Source organism: Moschus berezovskii, chromosome 22, assembly GCF_049115385.1.
Source record: "Moschus berezovskii isolate FMDL1 chromosome 22, NW_MosBer_1.0, whole genome shotgun sequence".
NCBI lineage: Eukaryota > Metazoa > Chordata > Mammalia > Artiodactyla > Moschidae > Moschus > Moschus berezovskii.
The window spans coordinates 26,694,581-26,717,292 of record NC_142481.1 but is presented as its reverse complement, the minus strand read 5'-3'; the positions used below and the strand labels follow the sequence as shown (position 1 = coordinate 26,717,292).

Below are 22,712 nucleotides of genomic sequence, written 5' to 3'. Positions count from 1 at the left end.
ACCGAAGAAGAAACCTCTTTCTCAGACTGACGAGTCTCTTAGTCGCCTTTCCAAAATCACGGTATCTGATTGGTGAGATTGGAGGGAATGGGTGATCCTGATTGGTTAGTTGGACCTCGAACCAGGCCCGCCCGTAGGGTCTGGCGAGAAGTGTGTGCGATTTGAAATAGAATTCCTCGTTTCATTGGTGAAAAGAAAACGAACCAGAAACTATTCGTAAGCGTGATTGGCTGTTGACAGGTTGGCCCCGGTTACGGAAGCCGGTGAGGACAGAGAGGGAGGCCGACTTCCAGGAAGTGGGTAGTGGAAACCGGAATAGCGGTGGAAAAGAGGTTATCTCAGGCCCAATGGCGACTGTGGTAGCAAGCGGCGGCGATGGAAAAGAGCAAGGAGTCGAGACTTCCGTCACCTACTACCGACTGGAGGAGGTGGCGAAGCGCAACTCCACGAAGGAAATGTGGCTGGTGATCCACGGGCGAGTCTACGATGTCAGCCGCTTTCTTAACGAGGTGGGGCCCAGGAGGTGGACTGCGCTGAGGGGGTACGGGCCCAGGAACGCTGGTAGGGTGTGTGTGGGTGGGAAGTGAGGCCTAGCTGGGGGCGACGAGGCGTACGAAAAGGGACCGCGACCCTTCGAGACGGAGTTTGGTGGGGTTGGGGGGAACCTTAGGTCTGCGTGCATTTCTTTCGGCACTAATATGCTTCTGTCACATGTTGAGCACTTACTGTTTGCTTGGCTAAACTTTTGAGTCACCGGTATCACCATTTTACAGACAGGAAAACCGAGCCTCAGAGTTTCTCACCTAACAGCCTAGAGTCATTCGAACCTAGGTCTGAAAGTGCCAAATCTCTATACTCATTTTTTTCCACTGTGCCTTCTGAAGTAATACCAGTGTTTGGTTTTAATTTTTTTGAGAAGAAGCTGAGATGCCTTCTCCCTTCCTACCATTATGCTGCCTTTCTTTTTCCTTTTTTGAGCATAACTTGAGGCCAGAGGTTAGAGTTGATTTTGGGTTTTTTATTTTTGGCTTCTGACTCAGACTCTTTTACCTCTTTTGTAAATCAAGCACGTGTATTAGGTTTTACAAGTTCTCCTTGAGACAGGTGCAACTGATTTTTTTTTTTAAGAAATACACTTGTAATTTGTTTAACTCTACCGATGTGTAATTTGCATACAATAAATCGTGCATGTTTAAAATGTACAGTTTGATGAATTTTGACAAATGTATTCACTCATGTAATCACAACTCCAGTTGAGAAAGAACATTTTCATTACAGTAAAAATTTCCCTGTTGCTTTTTTGCAGTCATTCCTCTCACTCCCAATCCCTGAGGGTTTGGGATATTTTAAATGTAAATGTGGTGGTTTATTTTTGATGTGTATATTTTTATTTTGAGCAGTAGATTAATAATCAGTGGTTAATTTCTTGGGCATATTTGTATAATATAAACCTACTAACACTGAGAAAAAGTTTTAGTTCTCTTTATGAAACAAACATACTAGTAAAAAATTTTTTTTTCTATTAATTTGGGGCCTAGGGCATAAAGTTCTACATCCTGATTCATAAATGTCTAAAAAAAATTTTAAAACCTAAAGTTCCCCCAAAACAACATTGATTTTAATAAATCTTTCTAGTGGCCAAGAAGTTAACATCTTAGCATTTAGTAACTTCTTGTATTTTGGGGGTTTATGGCAGTTAAACACTTTTAAAAGTGCTTTCCCGTTATTTCAGCCTCGAAGTAACTAATTGAGAGAGTTGGATAGTATTGATCCATATTTTAGCAAGGATATAAGAAACAGGTTCAGAAAGATTTTGGTCAGGCACCTGATTAGTGGCAGGGTATGTCTTAGATAAATTCCTTGGTTTCTCTTGTCTACATAGCAATACTTGGGAATTCTAGTCTTAGCTGTACTTTGGTGTGTGCCTCATAAGTTTCCAGTGTGGCTTGTAGCACAGTAAAGCATAGTTCAAAATGGGTAGCCAGTATGGGTTTTTGTGTGGTTTCATTCCCCCCACCCCTCCACCCCCAGTTTCTTCTTGATTAATTGAGAATAAATAATGAACTTGGAAGGAGCACTCATTGCACATGGTGGACATTAGTTTAATCTTGAACAGTTACTAGTTTGGTTCACCACATGCTGATGGAACCAGAGACATCATAGGTGTGCCAATATGGCCGCCTGACTTGCAGATTTTTACCTGCAGTTTGCCACTCACTTACTCTGTTCCGGAGTCTCTGTCCCTGTGTTCCTGTTCATTCCAAGTCAAGTGCTAAGGAGAAAAATGAAGCAGAGAAGAGGACTGTGAACATGTTTGGAGTGACAGCATGAAGATGAAGGGTTGAAATTTTAGGTATGGTGGCCAGAAATGGCTTTATTAAGATGATGACTAAAGGCCAGAGAGAAGTTAAGGGAGCTGGCCTTGCGGATGTCAGCAGGAAGAGCTTGTTCAAAGCAAGTTCAAAGGCCTTGAGGTGCGAGTATGTCCAGTGTGTTGGAGGAGCAGTGAGGGTGGTTATGGTGGCTGGAGAGTAGTAGATGAGGTCAGCATGATCAAGGTGAGGAGCAGGTCAAGTACAGTTTTGCTGGTTTTAGAAAGGATTTTGACTTTTGTTCTGAGATGGGTAAGCATAGTGGAGCAGAGGACCAGTAATATGTGACTTAATGGTTTCCTATTCAAGCATCACTGACCGCACTGTTGAGAAGAGACAGAAGGCACACTCGAATCCAGTTAGGGGCTGTGACGGTAACTCTGGCTAGAGATAGTGGCTTAGGCTAGGGTGGTGGTAGTGGGGGCAGTGAGAAGGGTCAGATTTTGGATGTGCTGTGACGGCAGAGGCAATAAATTTAATGATGCCTTGTATTTTTTTAATTTTAATGATGCCTTGAAGTTGAGAGTCAAGGGTGACAAGGTTTTTGCCTTACAGGTCTGGAGGAATTGGGTTGTTGTTAGATCAGATCAGGAAGAAACATCAATTGTCATTCTTTTCTTTCCAATCTGAATTCACTTTGGGGTTTCTCCTTAGAAAGAGTTCCTCATTTGAATATCTAGCATTTATAGATTGCTTTCTTCTTTGATTAATGAATATGGTTAGAGTGTTACTCTGGACTTTGAACATGATAATTTAGGATTGATAATATAATGGAATTATCTTCTAATAGATTAATTTTGTAGTTTTCAGTCAGTGGTATTGATTTAATTTATTGAAATCACAAATGAAAAACCAAAACATTGCAGTCGTACACATCATATTTCTGTTACTTAGTGGTTTTGAAACAAATGACATAGAAATGGTTACAATATCTTATGCTATTAACTACAAGATATCGAAGTGCATCTTGAAAGTGAAAGTGAAGTCGCTCAGTCGTTTCGGACTCTTTGCGACCCTGTGAACTGTAGCCCACCAGGCTTCTCCGTCCATGGAATTCTCCAGGCAAGAATACTGGAGTGGGTTGTGCATCTTAGCAAGGGTAAATATGATTTTGTGAACTTCATTTCAGTTTATATTCTTATTACTGTATCACAAGTGGGAAAAGTTGGGAAACTTGTCTTACCACTCTGACAACAGTAACCTATAATAACCCATTATACTGTTTTAAAGCTTTCTATGTGCTTTTTGAGTGACTGTTGGGGTGAGTGTTTTTACTGCTTTAGGATCTGCTTCACAGATGGGATAGCATTTTATTCATGCAGCAAACATTTGATTAGTGCTGACTCTTCTCAAGTGCTGTGGTACTAGGTCCTGGTAGTATAAAAATAGACATAGATCTGCCCTCTTGAAGCTACCCTTCTAAGGGAGACAAAGCAAAAACAGCCAAATGTTTCCTTCCTGGGAAGGAAACAGGCAAGGAATTGAGAAAGTAAAATGGCCATGGTGGGGAAATCTACTTTAACAAGAGTGATCTGGGAAAGCTTCTGTGAAGATGACTTCGTCGATAAGGGAAGTAGCTTTGGGAAGATGAAAGAAAAGAGCATTCCTATGGCATTTGCAGAGTTAAGCAAGAGTTTGGCATGTTGGTGGGACTGAAAGCAGCTGTGGCTTTAGTGTATCCAGTAAAGGTCAAGAATGGCCAGACAACTTGGCAGGAGCCAGGACAGGCAAGGCTGGGTAGGTGGTACGGATTTGCGAACCATACCATAAGTAAATGGAAAACCACTGATGTCTTTTAAGATGGGGGTAACATTGAAGGAATTTATTTCAAATATATTATTTTGCTGAGGTTTTGAGAATAGATTGAAGGGAAAAACAATACAGAAGGGAAGAAAGGAACTCTTTAAATCACAAGAATTTGAATCCTCCATCTTCCATGGAGTGCTGCAGTCCATAGGGTTGCAGAGTCGGACATGACTGAGTGACTAAACTGACTGATAAAGAGAAATAGAATCATAGTATTCCTTAATCAAGTTATAGTGTCTATTAATTGATTCAGTGTAATAGTAATAGTATGTGGTTCAGTTCAGTTCAGTCGTGCAGTCGTGTCTGACTCTATGCGACCCCATGGATCACAGCACGCCAGGCCTCCCTGTCCATCACCAACTCGCAGAGTTCACTCACACTCATGTCCATCGAGTCGGTGATGCCATCCAGCCATCTCATTCTGTGTCGTCCCCTTCTCCTCCTGCCCCCAATCCCTCCCAGCATCAGACTCTTTTCCAGTGAGTCAGCTCTTCACATGAGGTGGCCAAAGTGTTGGAGTTTCAGCTTTAGCATAGTCCTTCCAATGAACACCCAGGACTGATCTTTAGAATGGACTGGTTGGATCTCCTTGCAGTCCAAGGGACTCTCAAGAGTCTTCTCCAGCACCACAGTTCAAAAGCATCAGTTCTTCGACAATCAGCTTTCTTCACAGTCCAACTGTCACATCCATACATGACCACTGGAAAAACCATAGCCTTGACTAGATGGACCTTGGTTGGCAAAGTAATGTCTCTGCTTTTTAATATATTATCAAGGTTGGTCATAACTTTCCTTCCAAGGAGTAAGCGTCTTTTAATTTCATGGCTGCAATCAGCATCTGCAGTGATTTTAGAGCCCCCCAAAATAAAGTCTGACACTGTTTCCACTGTTTTTCCATTTATTTCCCATGATGTGATGGGACCAGATGCCATGATCTTAGTTTTCTGAATGTTGAGCTTCAAGCCAACCTTTTCACTCTCCTCTTTCACTTTCATCAAGAGGCCTTTGAGTTCCTCTTCACTTTCTGCCATAAGGGTGGTGTCATCTGCATATCTGAGGTTATTGATATTTCTCCTGGCAATCTTGATTCCAGCTTGTGCTTCTTCCAGCCCAGTGTTCCTCATGATGTACTCTGCATATAAGTTAAATAAGCAGGGTGACAGTATACAACCTTGACATACTCCTTTTCCTATTTGGAACCAGTCTGTTGTTCCATGTCCAGTACTAACTGTTGCTTCCTGACCTGCATACAGGTTTCTCAAGAGGCAGGTCAGGTGGTCTGGTATTCCCATCTCTTTCAGAATTTTCCACAGTTTATTGTGATCCACACAGTCAAAGGCTTTGGCATAGTCAATGAAGCAGAAATAGATGTTTTTCTGGAACTCTCTTTTTCCAAGATCCAGTGGATGTTGGCAATTTGTTCTCTGGTTCCTCTGCCTTTTCTAAAACCAGCTTGAACATCTGGAAGTTCACAGTTCATGTATTGCTGAAGCCTGGCTTGGAGAATTTTGAGCATGACTTTACTAGCATGTGAGGTAAGTGCAATTATGCAGTAGTTTGAGCATTCTTTGCCATTGCCTTTCTTTGGGATTGGGATGAAGACTGACCTTTTCCAGTCCTGTGGCCACTGCTGAGTTTTCCAAATTTGCTGGCATAGTATGTGGTTCTGTTCTGTTCTGTTCAGTCGCTCAGTCGTGTCCGACTCTTTGCGACCCCATGGACTGTAGCCTACCAGGGTTCTCCGTCCATGGGATTCTCCAGGCAAGAATACTGGAGTGGGTTACCATTTCCTTCTCCAGGGGATCTTCCTGACCCAGGGATCGAACCCGGGTCTCCCGCATTGGAGGCAGACGCTTTAACCTCTGAGCCACCAGGGAAGCCCATAGTATGTGGTTGGTGCTTATTATTCTAAAAGCTTGCAGATAATTTCTTTTTTAATGCATATAATTTCTTTTTTAATCCACAATTATATGCAAGCTGTTAGAATAATAAGCACCTAACACATACTATTACTATTATACTGAATCAGTTAATAGACACTATGGAAACAGTGTCAGACTTTATTTTTTGGGGCTCCAAAATCACTGCGGATGCTGATTGCAGCCAGGAAATTAAAAGACGCTTGCTCCTTAGAAGGAATGTTATGACCAACATAGATAGCATATTAAAAAGCAGAGACATTACTTTGCCAACCAAGGTCCGTCTAGTCAAGGCTGTGGTTTTTCCAGTGGTCATGTATGAATGTGAGAGTTGGACTGTGAAGAAAGCTGAGTGCCGAAGAATTGATGCTTTTGAACTGTGGTGCTGGAGAAGACTCTTGAGAGTCCCTTGGACTGCAAGGAGATCCAACCAGTCCATTCTAAAGATCATCAGTCCTGGGTGTTCATTGGAAGGAGTGATGCTGAAGCTGAAACTCCAACACTTTGGCTACCTCATGCGAAGAGTTGACTCACTGGAAAAGAGTCTGATGCTGGGAGGGATTGGGGGTGGGAGGAGAAGGGGACGACAGAGAATGAGATGGCTGGATGGCATCACCGACTCGATGGACATGAGTGTGAGTGAACTCTGGGAGTTGGTGACGGACAGGGAGGCCTGGCGTGCTATGATTCATGGGGTCGCAGAGTCGGACATGACTGAGCGACTGAACTGAACTGAACTGGTAACTTGATTAAGAAATGCTATGATTCTGTTTCTGTTTATCAGTCAGTTTAATCGCTCAGTCATGTCCGACTTGCAACCCTGTGGACTGCAGCACTCCATGGAAGATGGAGGATTCAAATTTTTGTGATTTAAAGAGTTCCTTTCTTCCCTTCTGTATTGTTTTTCCCTTCAATCTATTCTCAAAACCTCAGCAAAATAATATATTTGAAATAAATTCCTTCAGTGTTACCGCCATCTTAAAAGACATCAGTGGTTTTCCACTTATGGTATGGTTCACAAATCCATACCACCTACTCAGCCTTGCCTGTCCTGGCTCCTGCCAAGTTGTCTGGCCATTCTTGACCTTTACTGGATACACTAAACTGCGGAGCAGAGAAATAACTTTCACAAAATCATAGTGCTAAGTGGTGCAGGCAGTCTGACCAGATAGCCTGTGCCCATGACATTAGGATTTGCCTCTGTTTTTTGTTTTTTTTTCGTGGCTATAGAATATGGAATTAGGTCTGTTTTACAGCCACCTTCTTCCACATCTTAGATGTAATTTGGAAGGGTGGGAATGTGTTAGAGGGAAGTTAGAACTAGCACCTTTTTTCTGGAACCCAGGTAATTTTTTAATTTTTTGAGTAGGTCATATAGGTATACTGTGCAAAGCCTTCTCATCTGCCCACTTCCACCTCCTCCTAAAATTAACTAGTTAATTAATTAATTAGTGTTTGTGAATCTTTCCAGAGTTTTGTTTTGTGCCTGCCAGCAAAAGTGAATGTAGTTCCTCTCATTCCGCCCCCCCATAAGGTAACTGATAACATGCCTTGCCTTTTTCACATAACTATATATCTCAGGAGTCTTTCTATATCCACATCTGGAACACTTCCTTATTATTCATAGAAATTGTTGAACTGATTCTGCTTTATTCAAGCAGGCTCCTATTTATAAGCATTTGGGTTGTTAGTAATATTTTGCTGTGTAGATTTTTCCCCCATCTAAGTCAACTCTATTGAGATCTAATGTCCATACTTTTATATGTGGAGTTCCATGAGCTTTGACAAAGGTCTCACCTGTATAGTCCCCATCACCATCACTGTTTAGAACAGTTCTACCATCTGTGTTCTTGTGCAACCAATGACTGATTTCTCACACTGCAAAACAGTATGCTTTGTTCTGTGTCTGACATCTTTTACTTAACGTATCTGTGAGATTCATCTATATTTTTTCTGTGTCAGCAGCATGTTCCTGTTAGTGCTTTTTATTTCACTGTAACTATGCTAAAATTTAGCTGTTCACCTGTTGATTGACACTGGGTTGTTTCCTCTTTTTTTTTTTTTGGCTATTATGAATAAAGCTCTTGTGAACTTTTCATTTACAAATCTGTGTGTACATTTTCATTCCTCTTGGGGAAATACCTACAAGTGAGATTGCTGGTTTTTTGGTTTTTTTTTTCTGGCTGTGCCACATGGCTTGTGGGGTCTTATTTCCCCAGCCAGGGATCCCTTGGCAGTAAAAGCTCCGAGTCCTAGCCATTGGATGCCAGGGAATTCCCATAGGTCATATTTTTTTGTTTTCTTTTGTTTTTGTTTTACATTTGAAGCAGTTGGCACAGTTTTTCCCCAGAGTGGCCCCATCATTTTATAGTCACATCAGCAATGTCTCAGTCTTCCAGTTTCTCTACATCCTCACTGACACATGATGTATTGTCAGCGCTTTTAGTTTTAGCCATTCTGATAGATGTGTGCCGGTATATAATAATGGTTTTAACTTGCTTTTCCCTGATGACTGATGATTTTGAGCATCTTCAAGGGCTGATTGGCCTTGTGTGTGTGTCTTATAAAGTGTGTGTTCAGTCTTGCTCATTTTTAATTGTATTGTTTTCTTATTACTGACTTGAAGGCAGTCTTTATATATTCTGGATGCAAGTCCTTTCAGAAATATGTATTGTGACTATTTTCTCACAGTCTGTATTTTGCCTTTTCGTTTTCTTAGGTGTCTTTTGATGAGACTTTTGGCGAGATGTGCACACATATGTATACATGCACACATATGTATATATACACACACTTGGTATATATAAAACATTCTAATGACTGGATGTGGGCTGTGGTGTTGAAGAGTCTTGTTCAGTTTCCTACTTTACTGTAACTTCAGGAAAATGTGCTCTGTAAAGACCTTTTCCCATCTGTTCAAGGGAGATTATAGTACCTACTCCACAGAGTTGTTGAGACAGTTAATTTAGGTAATTCATACAAAGACTTATCATGGTACCTGATATAAAGAGCTCAGTAAGTGTTGCTGCTGCTGCTGCTCAGTCACTTCAGTCGTGTCCGACTCTGTGTGACCCCATAGATGGAAGCCCACCAGGCTCCCCCGTCCCTGGGATTCTCCAGGCAAGAACACTGGAGTGGGTTGCCATTTCCTTCTCCAATGTGTGAAAGTGAAAAGTGAAAGTGAAGTCGCTAAGTCGTGTCCGACCCTTAGCGACCCCACGGACTGCAGCCCACCAAGCTCCTCCATCCATGGGGTTTTCTAGGCAAGAGTACTGGAGTGGCTTGCCATTGCCTTCAGTGGCTGTTTCTATTACTAACTAAATATTACGTTATAGTTTCCTGTAGCATCTTTTGAGTGCGTAGTAACTGGCACGTGCCCTGAAGATGTAGAGGTTAATTAGATGCTCTGGACTTGCCGGGAAGGTGAGATCTGTGCACAAGCAGTTGTTGTGCATGGTAGAGTAGTCTTGCCTTAGGAAATACAGAATGTGGGCTCTGCTTGGGGCCACCCTGGAGTACTCCCTGAAAGCTTCAGAGTTTGACTAAGCACAATTCTTACTGTCTTTTTCCAAGGCTGGTCAAATGAAAGTGCAATTCAGTCGTTATATAGCTTGTGGAATTAACAAATCTGTAGAAAGTATGCTTTCTTTTCTCAAACAGGCTCATGTGGCTAGTCCTAGGGAAGGCTAGAATTAACATGAGGCAAAATTTAACCTCCAGCACTGTCCAGGTGAGCTGCCGTGATTGACACTTTGACTTTGGTGTGTGGCTTTGTGTGGCATACGTGCCAGAGAGGGAGAGAGGGCAGGTGGGAGTGGAGGAGGGCACTGTGAGCGCCCCTGGATCTCACTGTATTCCAGGTTCTGTGCTGTATTCAGGAATATAGCCATGAGTAAGACAGCCATGGTTCCTGTTCTTACAGAACTTATAGTCTAGTGGAGGAAGAAGACATTAAATAATTGCAGTTGTGATGAACACCGTGAAGATGCGTAAGGAATTGTGAGAATCTGTCTCAGTAGGACCTAACATGGTGAGGAATAAGGGTATATCATCTGGTGGGGATGAGTTATGTTTGAATCTGCAGACCTGATGCTTAGACCCTGCGCAGTTGGAACTGCCAAAGTTACACCCTTTCTGGCAGCCATCAAGTTAACCTCTCCTAGGTGACACCCCTGCCTAGGTTCTTTCTAATCCAAACACAAATACCTATGGACCTGCACCATTTCCTGCTGTTCACCACCCAGGTCTCTTGTCTTTCTCTGAGTTGTCAGACTATTTTTTAGGAAGTAGTTTTTATCCTCTCCAAAACTTTAACCTCCATATCTTATTTTGATGATTAGTATTCTGCTACTCTGTTTGGCTGCTGCTGCTGCTGCTAAGTCACTTCAGTCGTGTCCAACTCTGTGTGACCCCATAAACGGAAGCCCACCAGGCTCCCCCTTCCCTGGGATTCTCCAGGCAAGAACACTGGAGTGGGTTGCTATTTCCTTCTCCAATGTGTGAAAGTGAAAAGTGAAAGTGAAGTCGCTCGGTCGTGTCCGACCCTTAGCGACCCCACGGACTACAGCCAACCAGGCTCCTCCATCCATGGGATTTTCTAGGCAATAGTACTGGAGTGGCTTGCCATTGCCTTCTCCGTCTGTTTGGCTAGCCTGGCCTAATTTTGCAGCTTCTGTAATCTTAATGTTTCTAGATTGCATTTTCCAAGTCTGGTGGTCTTTAGCATATCCTATTGTTACATTTTTATTACATCGCCATGGAATTTCCATTCACAGAGAATTTGTGTAATTTTTTTCCCAACAAGATTTTTATTCTGTAACTGTCATTCTTCACATTCTCTTTTCTGTTCCTTATCATTCCATAGAATTAGCAATCTAGAAATATTATTTTATGTTAGCAATTTGTCCTCTTTCTTTTCTGTATTAGAATATAAATTTTCTCTCCTCCTTTCAATAATACTTAGTACATGAACTTAATGAAAAGCTGAAAGATTTCCCCTGCTTCCTGCCATGTAGTTCATGAATTTAATAAAACCCTTCACAGAAGAACATCACAAAGTTTCCTTTGTATCTGTAAAGTATTTCACTTGATTATTGCTGGGCTGAAATAGAAATGAATCCATCACAGGCATTGTTTCATCAATTGGAAGTTTATGATCTTGACTGCCATATAGTTTATTTGAAGTATTTGTAATGTTATTTAATTGCTTATACAATAAAAGCTAAGACAAGATCGATTAGTCTTAAAACAAAGGCTGTCAAATTCAGAAGAATCTTTTTTGCGGATTTATATGAGATTTAAAAGCAAAGCAGAAAAAAATGGGAAATGTGTACCACCTTATGGTAGGTCTACTTGATAAAAACAGGGAGAAATTTATGATTGTGTGATTGATTTGAATAACACTGGTAACCAATCTAGTTCACTAACCTCCAGACTCTTTTGGTCTTACTTGTTTTATTTTGCTATGATTCAGACAAAAGTCAATTTTGGGGTTACATTAATTATAGGTATGTAAACCAAGCTTTGTATGTGTGTGTGGTTAAGTACACATAAAATTTGCCATTGTAACCATTTTTAACTGTACCATTAGGTGCCATTAATTGCACTGACAGGTTGTACAGCCAACACTGCTATCTATTTCTGAAGCTTTTTCATTACCCCAAACAAACTTCATAATCATTAGGCAATAACTAATCTACTGAAACCTGTGGGCCTAGAGCCTGTGCTTCTCAGTAATTGTGGGCTCATCAGTTGTGGCACATGGGCTTAGTTGCCCTGCAGCATGTGGAATCATCCCAGACCAGGAATAGAATAATCGTCTTTCCTTGACTTTCTTGACTTTGATATTTTTGGAGATCACAGACAGATCATTTTGTAGAATGTCTGTCAGTGTGCGATTTTCCTAGGTTTCCTCATAATTCCATTTTTGGCCAGAAGACACAAGAATTATGTAGTATTCTCCCCATCACTCCTGTCACGGGGTATACAGTGCTGGTTCATCCCATTGCTGCCATTTAAAGGAGAAAAGGGAAAAGAGGAGGGCAGCGGAGGGAGCTTGCATCAGTTAGCTTTTCAGAGAGCCCTTACTTTAATAAATATCTTTTTCTTGTAGCATCCTGGCGGAGAAGAGGTTCTGATGGAACAAGCTGGAGGAGATGCAACTGAAAGCTTTGAAGATGTAGGCCACTCCTCTGACGCCAGAGAAATGCTCAAGCAGTACTACATTGGTGACGTGCACCCGGTAAGAACCAGCCGAGCTAGGAGTGCTTGTAGAGAGAGGACGCTATATAGCAGCCACAGGTCATGATGAGGGAACCAATGACTAAAATGGAGATTCATTCGGCCCAGCCATCAGGCTAAATTTTCTCCAAAACCATCCAGCCTTACTGTGCTAAGCTGGAGTTTCTTGTTTGTAAATCAGCACATAGAGTGTCTCTGAAAAGGAACTGATTTGGAAGTTTAGTTGATTAATTTCTTTGTAATGAGGTTAATATCATGATCTAAAATAGTGCTTTGATTGTTCTTGCAAATTCTTTGCTAAAAGTGGTAACTGTGAGCAGTCGCACTTCTGGGCATACACACCGAGGAAACCAGAATTGAAAGAGACACATGTACTCCAATGTTCATCGCAGCACTGTTTATAATAGCCAGGACATGGAAGCAACCTAGATGTCCATCTGCAGACGAATGGATAAGAAAGCTTTGGTACATATACACAATGGAGTATTACTCAGCCATTAAAAAGAATGCATTTGAATCTGTTCTAATGAGGTGGATGAAACTGGAGCCTATTATACAGAGTGAAGTAAGACAGAAACGCACCAATACAGTATACTAACGCATATATATGGAATTTAGAAAGATGGAAATATAACCCTGTATACGAGACAGCAAAAGAGACACAGTTGTATCGCACAGTCTTTGGGACTTTGTGGGAGAGGGTGAGGGTGGGATGATTTGAGAGAATGACATTGAAACATGTATGTTGTCATACGTGAAACGAATCAGCAGTTCAGGGTCAATGCATGTTACAGGATACTCGGGGCTGGTGTGCGGGGATGACCCAGAGGGAGGATAAAGGAAGGAGGGAGGTGAGAGGGGGTTTCAGGAGGGGGAACTCATGTACACCTGGGGTGAATTCATGTCAGTGTATGGCAAAACCAACCAATATAATATTGTAAAAAAAAAAAAAAAAGCGGTAACTGTGGACCATGCCATTCTCACAAGGGACTATGATGTGCTCAGAGTCAGGGATGCGGGGGTGAGGTGGGGGGTAGTGGGCAGGACCCTTCTATAGACCCTGACATCTCCTATGGAATTGCTACCAGAAAGGTCGTCTCATGTCCCAAAGTTAGAAATAAGCACATAATGAGAGTTTGTTTGGATGTGTCTTAAAATATTATTTGTTTTCCTCTTTAAACAGAATGACCTTAAACCTGGAGGTGGTGGCAAGGTAAGAAGTCCTCTAGTTCTCTTGTGTGTTTCAAGTGTTTGTATTTCTATTTACTCAAATGGAATTGCTTTTTTTTTTTTTTAAGTATTTTAACGAGAAATGTTTACTTTTCCGTCCAAGCAAAAATCCCATTTTTTAGGAATTTGCCTCCAGTACCATCTCAGAAAAAAGTAGCAGAGTCTTGAACAATAGGAACATTTCATTCAGGCCCCTATTCATTTTTTAAAAAAATTGAAACTCTGAAAGCTATGACCCGTGTTCTTATAGTATAGTTGATAATGCTTCTGTGTTGGGAAAAGAATTGGAAAGTTGATTTATTCTTGCAAGTCTAAGAACAAGGTGTAGACTGGAATAATTGAATAATTGACTGGAACAGGCCTTTCTGTCCCCATTACCCTGTTGTCTGGGCTCAAATAGGTCTACACACCCTTCCCATTCACTCCATGATACCACAAAAGTTAAAGATTAAATATTTGAAAACTGTAATGTGTACTGCATAATGTACCAGGAAGAAAATTTGAATGCTTTTTTGTTTCCCACAAACTGGATGCCTCACTTCCCTTATTCCCTCACTTTTTTTCTGTTTTCCTTGACTCTTCTACTCTCTTAAAGACACAGCAGTTAGTTGTCACCAGAACTTCATGGAGGCAATGCTCCTTCCCCTTTTCCTCCTTCTAGCTTCCCTTTCCGCATTGAGCTGGAATTACTGAACCTGTGTGACAGTAAAGTTGGCCAAGACACACGAATTCTTTCAACTCTAGAGGTTGCTTGACAGATTCTGCCACCTGTTCCCCCACCATCCAGAGTGTTTGTGTGAATTAACTCTTCCATCTTGTTGCACTCTGCTCCTCTGAACTGTTGAATTGTTTATGAAGGGGATGTGAAGTGGTTCCGTAAATGCTTTGTGAACACTGGTAGTTTGTCTTCCTCTCCTAACATGTGTATTATCCATTCTTGAATCTTCACTTGTGTAATTAAGGTAAAATTTGAGCTAAGCGTGGCTTGCTTGGTATACTGAACATGGCCAGAAACCATTGCTCTCAGAGGTCGACATCTGATTTGAGGGATACGCCTGTTTGTACAGGAGATGTACCTTAATTCAGGAACCATAACCCACTTGTTCACAGCACCCTGAGAGCACTTTCTATGTTAAAACAAATAAAATCTGTGGAGGGGGGAGTTCCAGTGTCCAGAGGTCTTACAAATTGCTTCTTGTTGCCATTTTTCTTCCTTGGTGGTATAGTATGCAGTTAGGACCCTTCTTCGGAATGGAGAGCAGTGTTTTTCCAGCTCTGTTCCTTGTACCGCCTGTATTGGAATCTCTTGACATGTTTTCCGAAGTGCATATTCCCTGGGCTTCCATTACTACTACTGATTCATGCTGTCTGGAGGTGGGAGTTTGCATTTAAAGTAACCCAGGTAGCCAAGCGCCAGACATTTGGCTGAATGACTTGTGAAAACTTCTAGGGAGCTTTTAATTCTCTTCTGTGGAAAGCACTGTCTGCCTTCTGTAGACCAAATAAGTAACTAGAGATGTCTCAGATAAATTAAAACTGTTGAGCCTTCAACTTTTTATAAGAAATAAAGAAAAAGAAACCCTTTTAGCTGGTGAGATTTGATGAAATTTGGTAAGAATTTAAAAGTCTCCAAATGTAGTTTGGCCCCAGCCCAGCTTAAATTAAACAGTGATTAAGGGCAGTGTTTTCAAGGCTCTGTTTTTCTCTTGTCTGCTGTACTCAAAGGACAGTCTCCTTTAAATAGAGAGTCTGATTATTGAGTATTTCCAGTCACACTGCTGTACTTCAGGCAGACTAGCCAAGGGAAACCTTTGGGAAAATTTTCAAGACCACCTACATAGGTTGTCATAGAGCTTATATAGTCCAGCCTGATTTTAGTTCCAGAAAGAAATTCTTGAGACTTCACATTTAGTTCTTATATGGGTTTTAAATAAGCCCTTCTGCATCTAGGCTGGAGGTATCTCTTTTCTTAGTTTTTTTTACATTTACCATGAAGAAGTAAATGTTAAGTTCATTACTATTCTTTCGGTTAAGGTTTCAGAACCTCTGTAAAGAATTGATTTTATTTTATTTTTTACAATGTCTCATTTAGAGGTTTCTTCGCCTTATGGACAGAGTTTTCATTTCCCTTCTTCCTTTATTTGTCTGCTTCTCTTTTCCCTCCACAACTCCATACCTCTTCCCCGTCTGAAACTATCTCCGCACCCCTGCAAAAAAAAACCAACAACACTATTTTTAAAGCACCTAAAACATGCTATTCCAGAGTGCAAATCAGGAACTTTTTCCCAGTTTTTTAGAAACTACTTTTCATACTACTTTTGCTTTGACACCGATGGTCACCATTGTTTACTTGTAATGCCTGAGGTTCAGGACCCTGAAGTGTTTGTTACAATACCGAAGTTTAAAAGCTTAGAGACTATGGATGTTTTTCTTACCTGCTTCAGTTGAAGATAACTAGAATTAAAAGCATTTTTATCTCTTAAATCTCTTCTCAGCTGAGTTAGCCCTTATGCCGAGAGCTTTCGGTCTTCTCTTCACATTTGAGTTAACATTTTTCTGGTCTGCTTTTGAGTTATGGAAACTCACCTTAGGAACTGTTTTCTGTGCCCATTTGCCTGTCTACTGTGCTGCAAGTAACCAACATACATTTGTTGTCAGTGATGTCTCTTGATTATGCATTTAATTCTTGCTTAGAATCTTTATCTTTATCAGTCAGAGTCTGCCTTCAGTTCAGGACATAAGGTAACATACAGATGCAACCTGATCAAAAAATGTGGTACTGTTTCATTCATTTTTTCAGAAGGTATTTTCGAGGTTACAGTTCCCAGCTGCTTCACTGGTCAAGTCTCATTGCAGTGAATAGACCCAATAACTTGACCATTTTTCCATTTAAATTTTTTGAATGGGAAGTTTGTGGTGTACATGATTAAAAATTCAAATGGTACAAAAAAGTATACTATAAAAATGATTCCCATCGCCAGCTCTGTCTCCCAGGTCCCCTTCTCTTGAGGTAGCCAGCTGCCATTTTCTCATTTACTCTTCTGAAGAGATTCTGTGCATACATAAATGTAAATGGATGGGTGGAAGGCAGATGGATTGACCAACAGATAAACTACCCCATCCTTTACAAATCTCGCCCATGCTGTTCTGACCCTTGCTTCTTTGAACTAAAACATTTTACCTTAGTGACTGTTCCATATCAATTTATAAACATTTTATTAAGCAAGTAAGGTTGTCTCTATAAAAACTTAGCATGTTTCTTAAGCTTCATTTTTCAACTTAAGAAATTTAATTTTTAAAATCAAGTCAGTTCCATCTATGTTAGAAGTAATTTGTAAATTGTAAAATTTACAGATCTTTTACAAAAACTAATTTGTAAATTCCTTTTAAAGGCAGGTACATTTTTCTCTCCCAGATGTTATAGACTTTTGTTATGCAGAGTTTTCTTTTAGAGGTACATACAGGAACATACGTAATGTTCCGTTTACCTTCTCTTTTATGAGAGGGAGACTAAAAAGAAAACATACTTTATAGTTTTGTGATGTAGTTGGTTGCATCATACTAAAAATTTCCTTTTAAGAATTTTTAAATATTCCTGTCATACCTACAACCCAGTTTATTAATATTTGAAATGGATATGCCTTTGGATGAGTAGTGCTTGCTATTTACCAAAGAATTTTGTGTGGTTGTTTCATTGTTGACTGTTTATCTAACATTTGTATTTTGTAACCTAATCTTTTGAAATAAAGCAGACTATAATGGCAAGGTCACTCTTGAAAGACAAAACACCCTTCTTGAGAAATCTCAAGGGTTAGTGTCTCTCCTTGTAATGCTTTATTTAGGAATGACTGGTAGTTTTGCAAAACAAGATGTCAGAAGGACAAGGGTAACATCTTTTTCAAATCAGCCCTCCAATGTGGTGATAAGTAGAATAGTCTCTGAGTGTTTTAATTTTTTCCTTCTGTGTTATCTTCTATATCTTGTCATAGTGGGTTCTTGAGAAAGTCATGTAGAAATTTGTCTCAGCAGGTGTTTTTCATGTTTGCATTTGCCCTTATGTACAGGAAACTATTTTTTGTATGACTGGGCTGACCAGGCATTTATGCTTTATAAGACAGTAGTTGTTAAAACTGTATTCTCGGTCACCAAGCTCTCCCCAAAAATGGCGGCACTCTGGGTGGCCGGCGTTGCCAGAAAAAGCCTCACAGGGGTAGCTTCAGGGGCGCCACGCAGAGAATTTTGGTCTCGACTCAGAAAAGAGAAACAGCCAATGGTAGCTGAGACAGTAGAAGAGGTGAAGAAAGAACCTATCTTGGTGTGTCCACCCTTACGAAGGCAAGCATACAAACCACCTGAAGATCTCCAGAGTCGTTTGGAATCTCATGTCAAAGAAGTTTTTGGTTCATCTGTTCCTACCAGTTGGCAGGAGATCTCCCTGGAAGATGTTCATATGAAGTTCAGCTTCTTAGCACATTTAGCTGATGACTTGGGCCATGCAATGCCTAACTCCAGGCTTCACCAGATGTGCAGGGTTGGAGATGTTCTTGATTTCTATACTGTGCCTGTTCAGGAGAGTTCTAAATTTGATGAACTTACGGCCAGTAATCTGCCTCCCAGTTTAAAAATCACCTGGGGTTACTGAACAGTTCAAAGAAAGAACACATTGAAATCTTTTTTTTCCCCCTGAAAAGGGGGCTGTTTATCAGACTTTTTGATACTTTACCATGTGAAATGCTGTCAGAACTGGTCTCTACACCCACTTTTCTCTGTGGAAGAAAGTTATTAATCATTTTCATTTATTGTCATGAATTGACAAGATTTTTTCACATTTGCAGAAACTTTTATGGAATCATGTCATTCATAATTTATGAAAATATATATTGCATATACAGATAAAATAACATTTGTAAAAGAAATAAAAATCTGTGTAGTATATTATGAAAGTTGCTTTACTACTTGCTTTACTTTACAACTAGAAATAGTAGAAAATAAGACTGTTCAATCTAGATAAATCTCTTGGAATTAAAGTAGATTTGAAGCAAAAAAAATTCTCATCTAGAAAGAAATCTTAGTACATTGGAGCTTCATGAGAAGGCTGTCCTCAAGATCCACACCCCATGGCCATGAATATATTGACATCATGTACTTTCAAAACTCAGACTTCCTAGACTGTACGATGAACCTAACGTTAGAATTCATATAGTGATAGCTAATGTTACATACAGTCTTTTGTATTCTGAGGGGAGAACCCTTTGCAGTAGTTTGAAGCCCAGAGCTCCCAAGTTGTTTTTCATGTTTCTGGTCACATACAGACCAAACTATTCTAAATAAAAAGCTACAAAAACTACCAGGCCACCCAAATACTCATTGAATTTGTTGAAGGTGTCCTGTGGCTTAAAATCCACTTCTTCCAATTTTAAATACTTGGAATCCCCTAGGAATGGCAAATATTCAGTTTAGGAATTAACACATAAGCTTCTTGTATACCTTATGCTTCCCTTTTATTTAAATCTCTGAAAGTCTAAATATAAGCTATTTAGGCTTGAAGTATATGTATAATGCCCTGTCTATATATTTGAATGCCTCATCACCATAATTTTGACTCATTGCTTCCTATGTTTATATTCTGGTGACAAAATACACCATTCCTTAAGAACGTGTTCTCCTATGTTTTTTTCCCTAAACAGGTTTCATAGTGAAATCACCCCCCACTGATCCCTAAATCCTTTCCCATATGTTTGCCAGTTATGAGATTTCTTTGTCATTCTTTTAACCACATGAAAGCATTTCAGAGGAGTATCTGTGAGATAGAATCATCTCTTTGAGGTTGTGCTCCTTCAGTCTTCCTGCACGTGGGAGCATGGTATTAACATCTCTCTAATCTTTAGAAGTCTGCTCTTGTAGGTTTTGCTACAGTGCCCTTGGGTCAGAGAAATGTGTTGAGTTAATTGAATATGACTTTAGAATTCAGGTTCATCTGATCTGAGATTTTCAGTTCACAAGTGAGGAAACTGATTTAGCATGGAGCCCAAAGATATCAGATGTAATTTGTTATAATCAGCATTAATAAAAAGGTTACTCAAAAATTATGAAATATTTTCTATGTTTAGTATTTATATATGTGTGCATGTATTTATTTACATATTTATTTTATGAGGGAATTAAAGCCTTAGTGAATCTTGAACTTGAGGAACCACTTTGTTTAAACAGTTAATTTTTGTTAATTTTGAAGTAAAGTTAGAGTAGACTTAGAACAATGTGGTTGTTTGGGAATGTGTTCCGGACTTGTTGGAGGAGAAAGAAACATGGATGTTAATTACTTGAGAAAGCTTTTGGTAGAAGAGCTCTGGATTTGAGCTGCTCTTTTGTAACTAAAATCATAGGGTATTGTAGTTACTACTGTCTGTGCCAAAGATGGAGACCAATGCCTTCTCCTGACCAATCTTGCATGTAAATTAACATGTGGGCAAGAACCTAAGCAGCCAAGATATGCCTGAACACCCACAGGGGTAAATTGAAGTCAATCATAAACTGTAGGAATTTCACCTAAGCATCTGTTAGACTCAGGAGCTCTGGAGTGGAAATGAGAACTATGCACAGTGAGAACAGAAAGGTAGACTCGAAGAAAGGTTCTGTGTTAATAGAACTGTTTTCTTTTTAATTTTGTTAAATTAAAAATAACTTTTTTGGCTTCTTTCCGAAGTTGGCTGAGGCACTTGGCTACCATAAGCAGTGCCTTAAACAACTCTTTCATTTATAGTTGTTTAAAAGCAGAGTAACTGTACTTTGGCATTTATTTGGCTGTCAGTATTCTAAAAAGGATCTGCTGCTTTCTCTTCTCTTTCCTCCAGTGTTAGGGTAGTTGTTCTTTTTGCCTTCAGGGAAAGCTTGATCTTAAAACAGGTTGAGGTACTTGGTTAAAAGGAGGAATGAGTGGTAGAAAGGAAGGATGGAAACCATATATATTTAAATTTTAAAAAATTGCTTGTTAGGAACTATTACCATTTTAGTATATTATGGTCTCGATATGTGTCCTCTCTTGCCCCTGTCTTTCTTCTCTGGGTTGCTTACTGCATTGTCTGAGGTTCACTTGAGTTAGCACACACCCAGTGCTTGTGGTTGCAAAAGAAGCTAAAAACTTCTAGAGAATTCCTTTATATGAACTAATGGCTTTTAATGTTTTTATAGGTTAAGCAAAGTGATGCATATATTATTCATTATGCTCTCATGTAAGCCTTTCAGATTTACTTTTTTTAAAAACTAATTCTGCATTTTTTGTTTTATAAATCATTGGTATATTTGTGGATAAAGAAAGCATAAAAGACCGTGGACATTTTCTTCATAGAATTCAATCATTTTTTTGGTTACTGTAGTGGAATATTTTGAAAGGCAGTATTATAAATGAGATGCAGACACAACCATCAGTACCACTCCCACCTTTCAACTCTGCAAAACATTTGCTGTATTTCTCAAAGATTGACAGTAACATGTTTTAACTAGCCTGACTCATTCTACTCAAGGAGAAATGTCCCAGATTGTTATCATCAGGGTCTCAAAGAAATGTAATAGTAAAGTAATAAGATTTATCTAAAATTTATTAGAGGTTTTACTTGGCTGTAGGTGAATTTCTTTCCGGTTTGAGGCATGGTCTCATTTGCATTACAATGTTCTGGATACAGGAAGCTAAAACTCACCTCATGGTCTGCTCTAAAGTATCTAGGCCAGTATGTATGTAGGGTTGTTGGAATTCTTGGAGATTACTGAGAACTGTAATTATGCGTTCATACCCTGGCATACTGCTGACTATTGGCAGAGATGATCTTTCGGGCAGCAGTAACCTATGCTAATGAGTTACTGTCCTCTGGCGGTAAGTTAGCATGCTTTTTTGTACTCTACAACTAATTAACGAAATCCATAAGTTCATTAGATGTTTATATAAATTGAATTTAAAATTTTGGTATCAGCTTTATTAAGATGTAATTCACATTTCATCCAATTCACCTATTTAAGATGTACAGGTCAAGGTTTTTAGTATATTTAGAGTTGTGCAACCATAATCACCAATCAATTTTTGAGCATTTTCATCACTCTAAAAAGAAACCCCATAACCTTCAGGAGTCATTTTCTGTGTCCCTCCAGATCTTCTGTCTGCCCTAGGAAACCACTGATCTACTTTCTTGCCTCTTGGTTGCCTGTTCTGAACATTTCATGTAAATGGACTTATGTAATACATGGTCTTTTTGTCTGGTTTTGTCAAGTAACATTTTCAGGGCTCATCAGTGTTGTCACTGATGTATCAGTACCTCTTGATGAGTTGCTGCCACTTTTTTTTTTTTTTTTTGGTAAGCTGAAACTGCAATACTTTGGCCACCTCATGCGACGAGTTGACTCACTGGAAAAGACTCTGATGCTGGGAAAGGTTGGGGGCGGGAGGAGAAGGGGATGACAGAGAATGAGATGGCTGGATGGCATCACCGACTCTGTGGACATGAGTTTGAGTGAACTCCGGGAGTTGGTGATGGACAGGGAGGCCTGGCGTGCTGTGATTCATGGGGTCACGGAGAGTCGGACACGACTGAGCGACTGAACTGAACTGAACCCCATTTTTTCTGTTTTCGGTGTGAAATAAGCCCTAAGATCTCTAATCTTAATTATTATGATTTCAGAGAGTAAACCAGTTTGCTTCTCTAAGTCACAGAGCAGTTATCTGCGTGCTTTTGAGCATTTCCCAGTTGATCTCTATGTTACGAGAGAGGAGTTTCATTTTTTAAGTATGTTTTCAGGAAATGTGATTTCAACTACCCCCAGTGGCAAGCCCAGCTAAACTAGGCATATAATTGTGACTGCAAATTAGTTCATTAGTTTATTGTAATGTATTTTGTATCAATGGCATTTTTTCCCCAATAAATAAAAAGAGTTTAGGTCATTTCTGTATGCTTTCATAGTGGTTCTTTACTAGAGAATGCCAGTATATTATCAGAAAAAGAATTGCCCATCTTCCCATTACATATGGATACTTGCCAAATTACATGAAAGATGAGGTTGTTATTTAGTTTCATAGTTTACATGAATATTCATGAGAAGTTTTATGTACTCTGTGTTAATCTTTTTTTGTTTTGTTTGTTTTTAAATATGCGTCTTCTTC

General features: G+C 39.8%; 1 protein-coding gene and 1 pseudogene across 1 annotated transcript in view; both read left to right on the top strand.

Moving 5' to 3' along the window:
• The first annotated feature begins 276 nt into the window (after window positions 1–276).
• Window positions 277–22,712, top strand: part of CYB5B (cytochrome b5 type B) — a 29,053-nt gene continuing 6,617 nt past the window's right edge. Inside the window, exons 1-3 of the mRNA XM_055412423.2 lie at window positions 277–509; window positions 12,210–12,338; window positions 13,521–13,550. Of these exons, the coding sequence (XP_055268398.2) occupies window positions 348–509; window positions 12,210–12,338; window positions 13,521–13,550 (321 nt within the window). The 5' untranslated portion in view covers window positions 277–347. The remainder of the gene's footprint in view (window positions 510–12,209; window positions 12,339–13,520; window positions 13,551–22,712) is intronic.
• Window positions 13,557–22,704, top strand: LOC148774379 (large ribosomal subunit protein mL50 pseudogene; annotated as a pseudogene).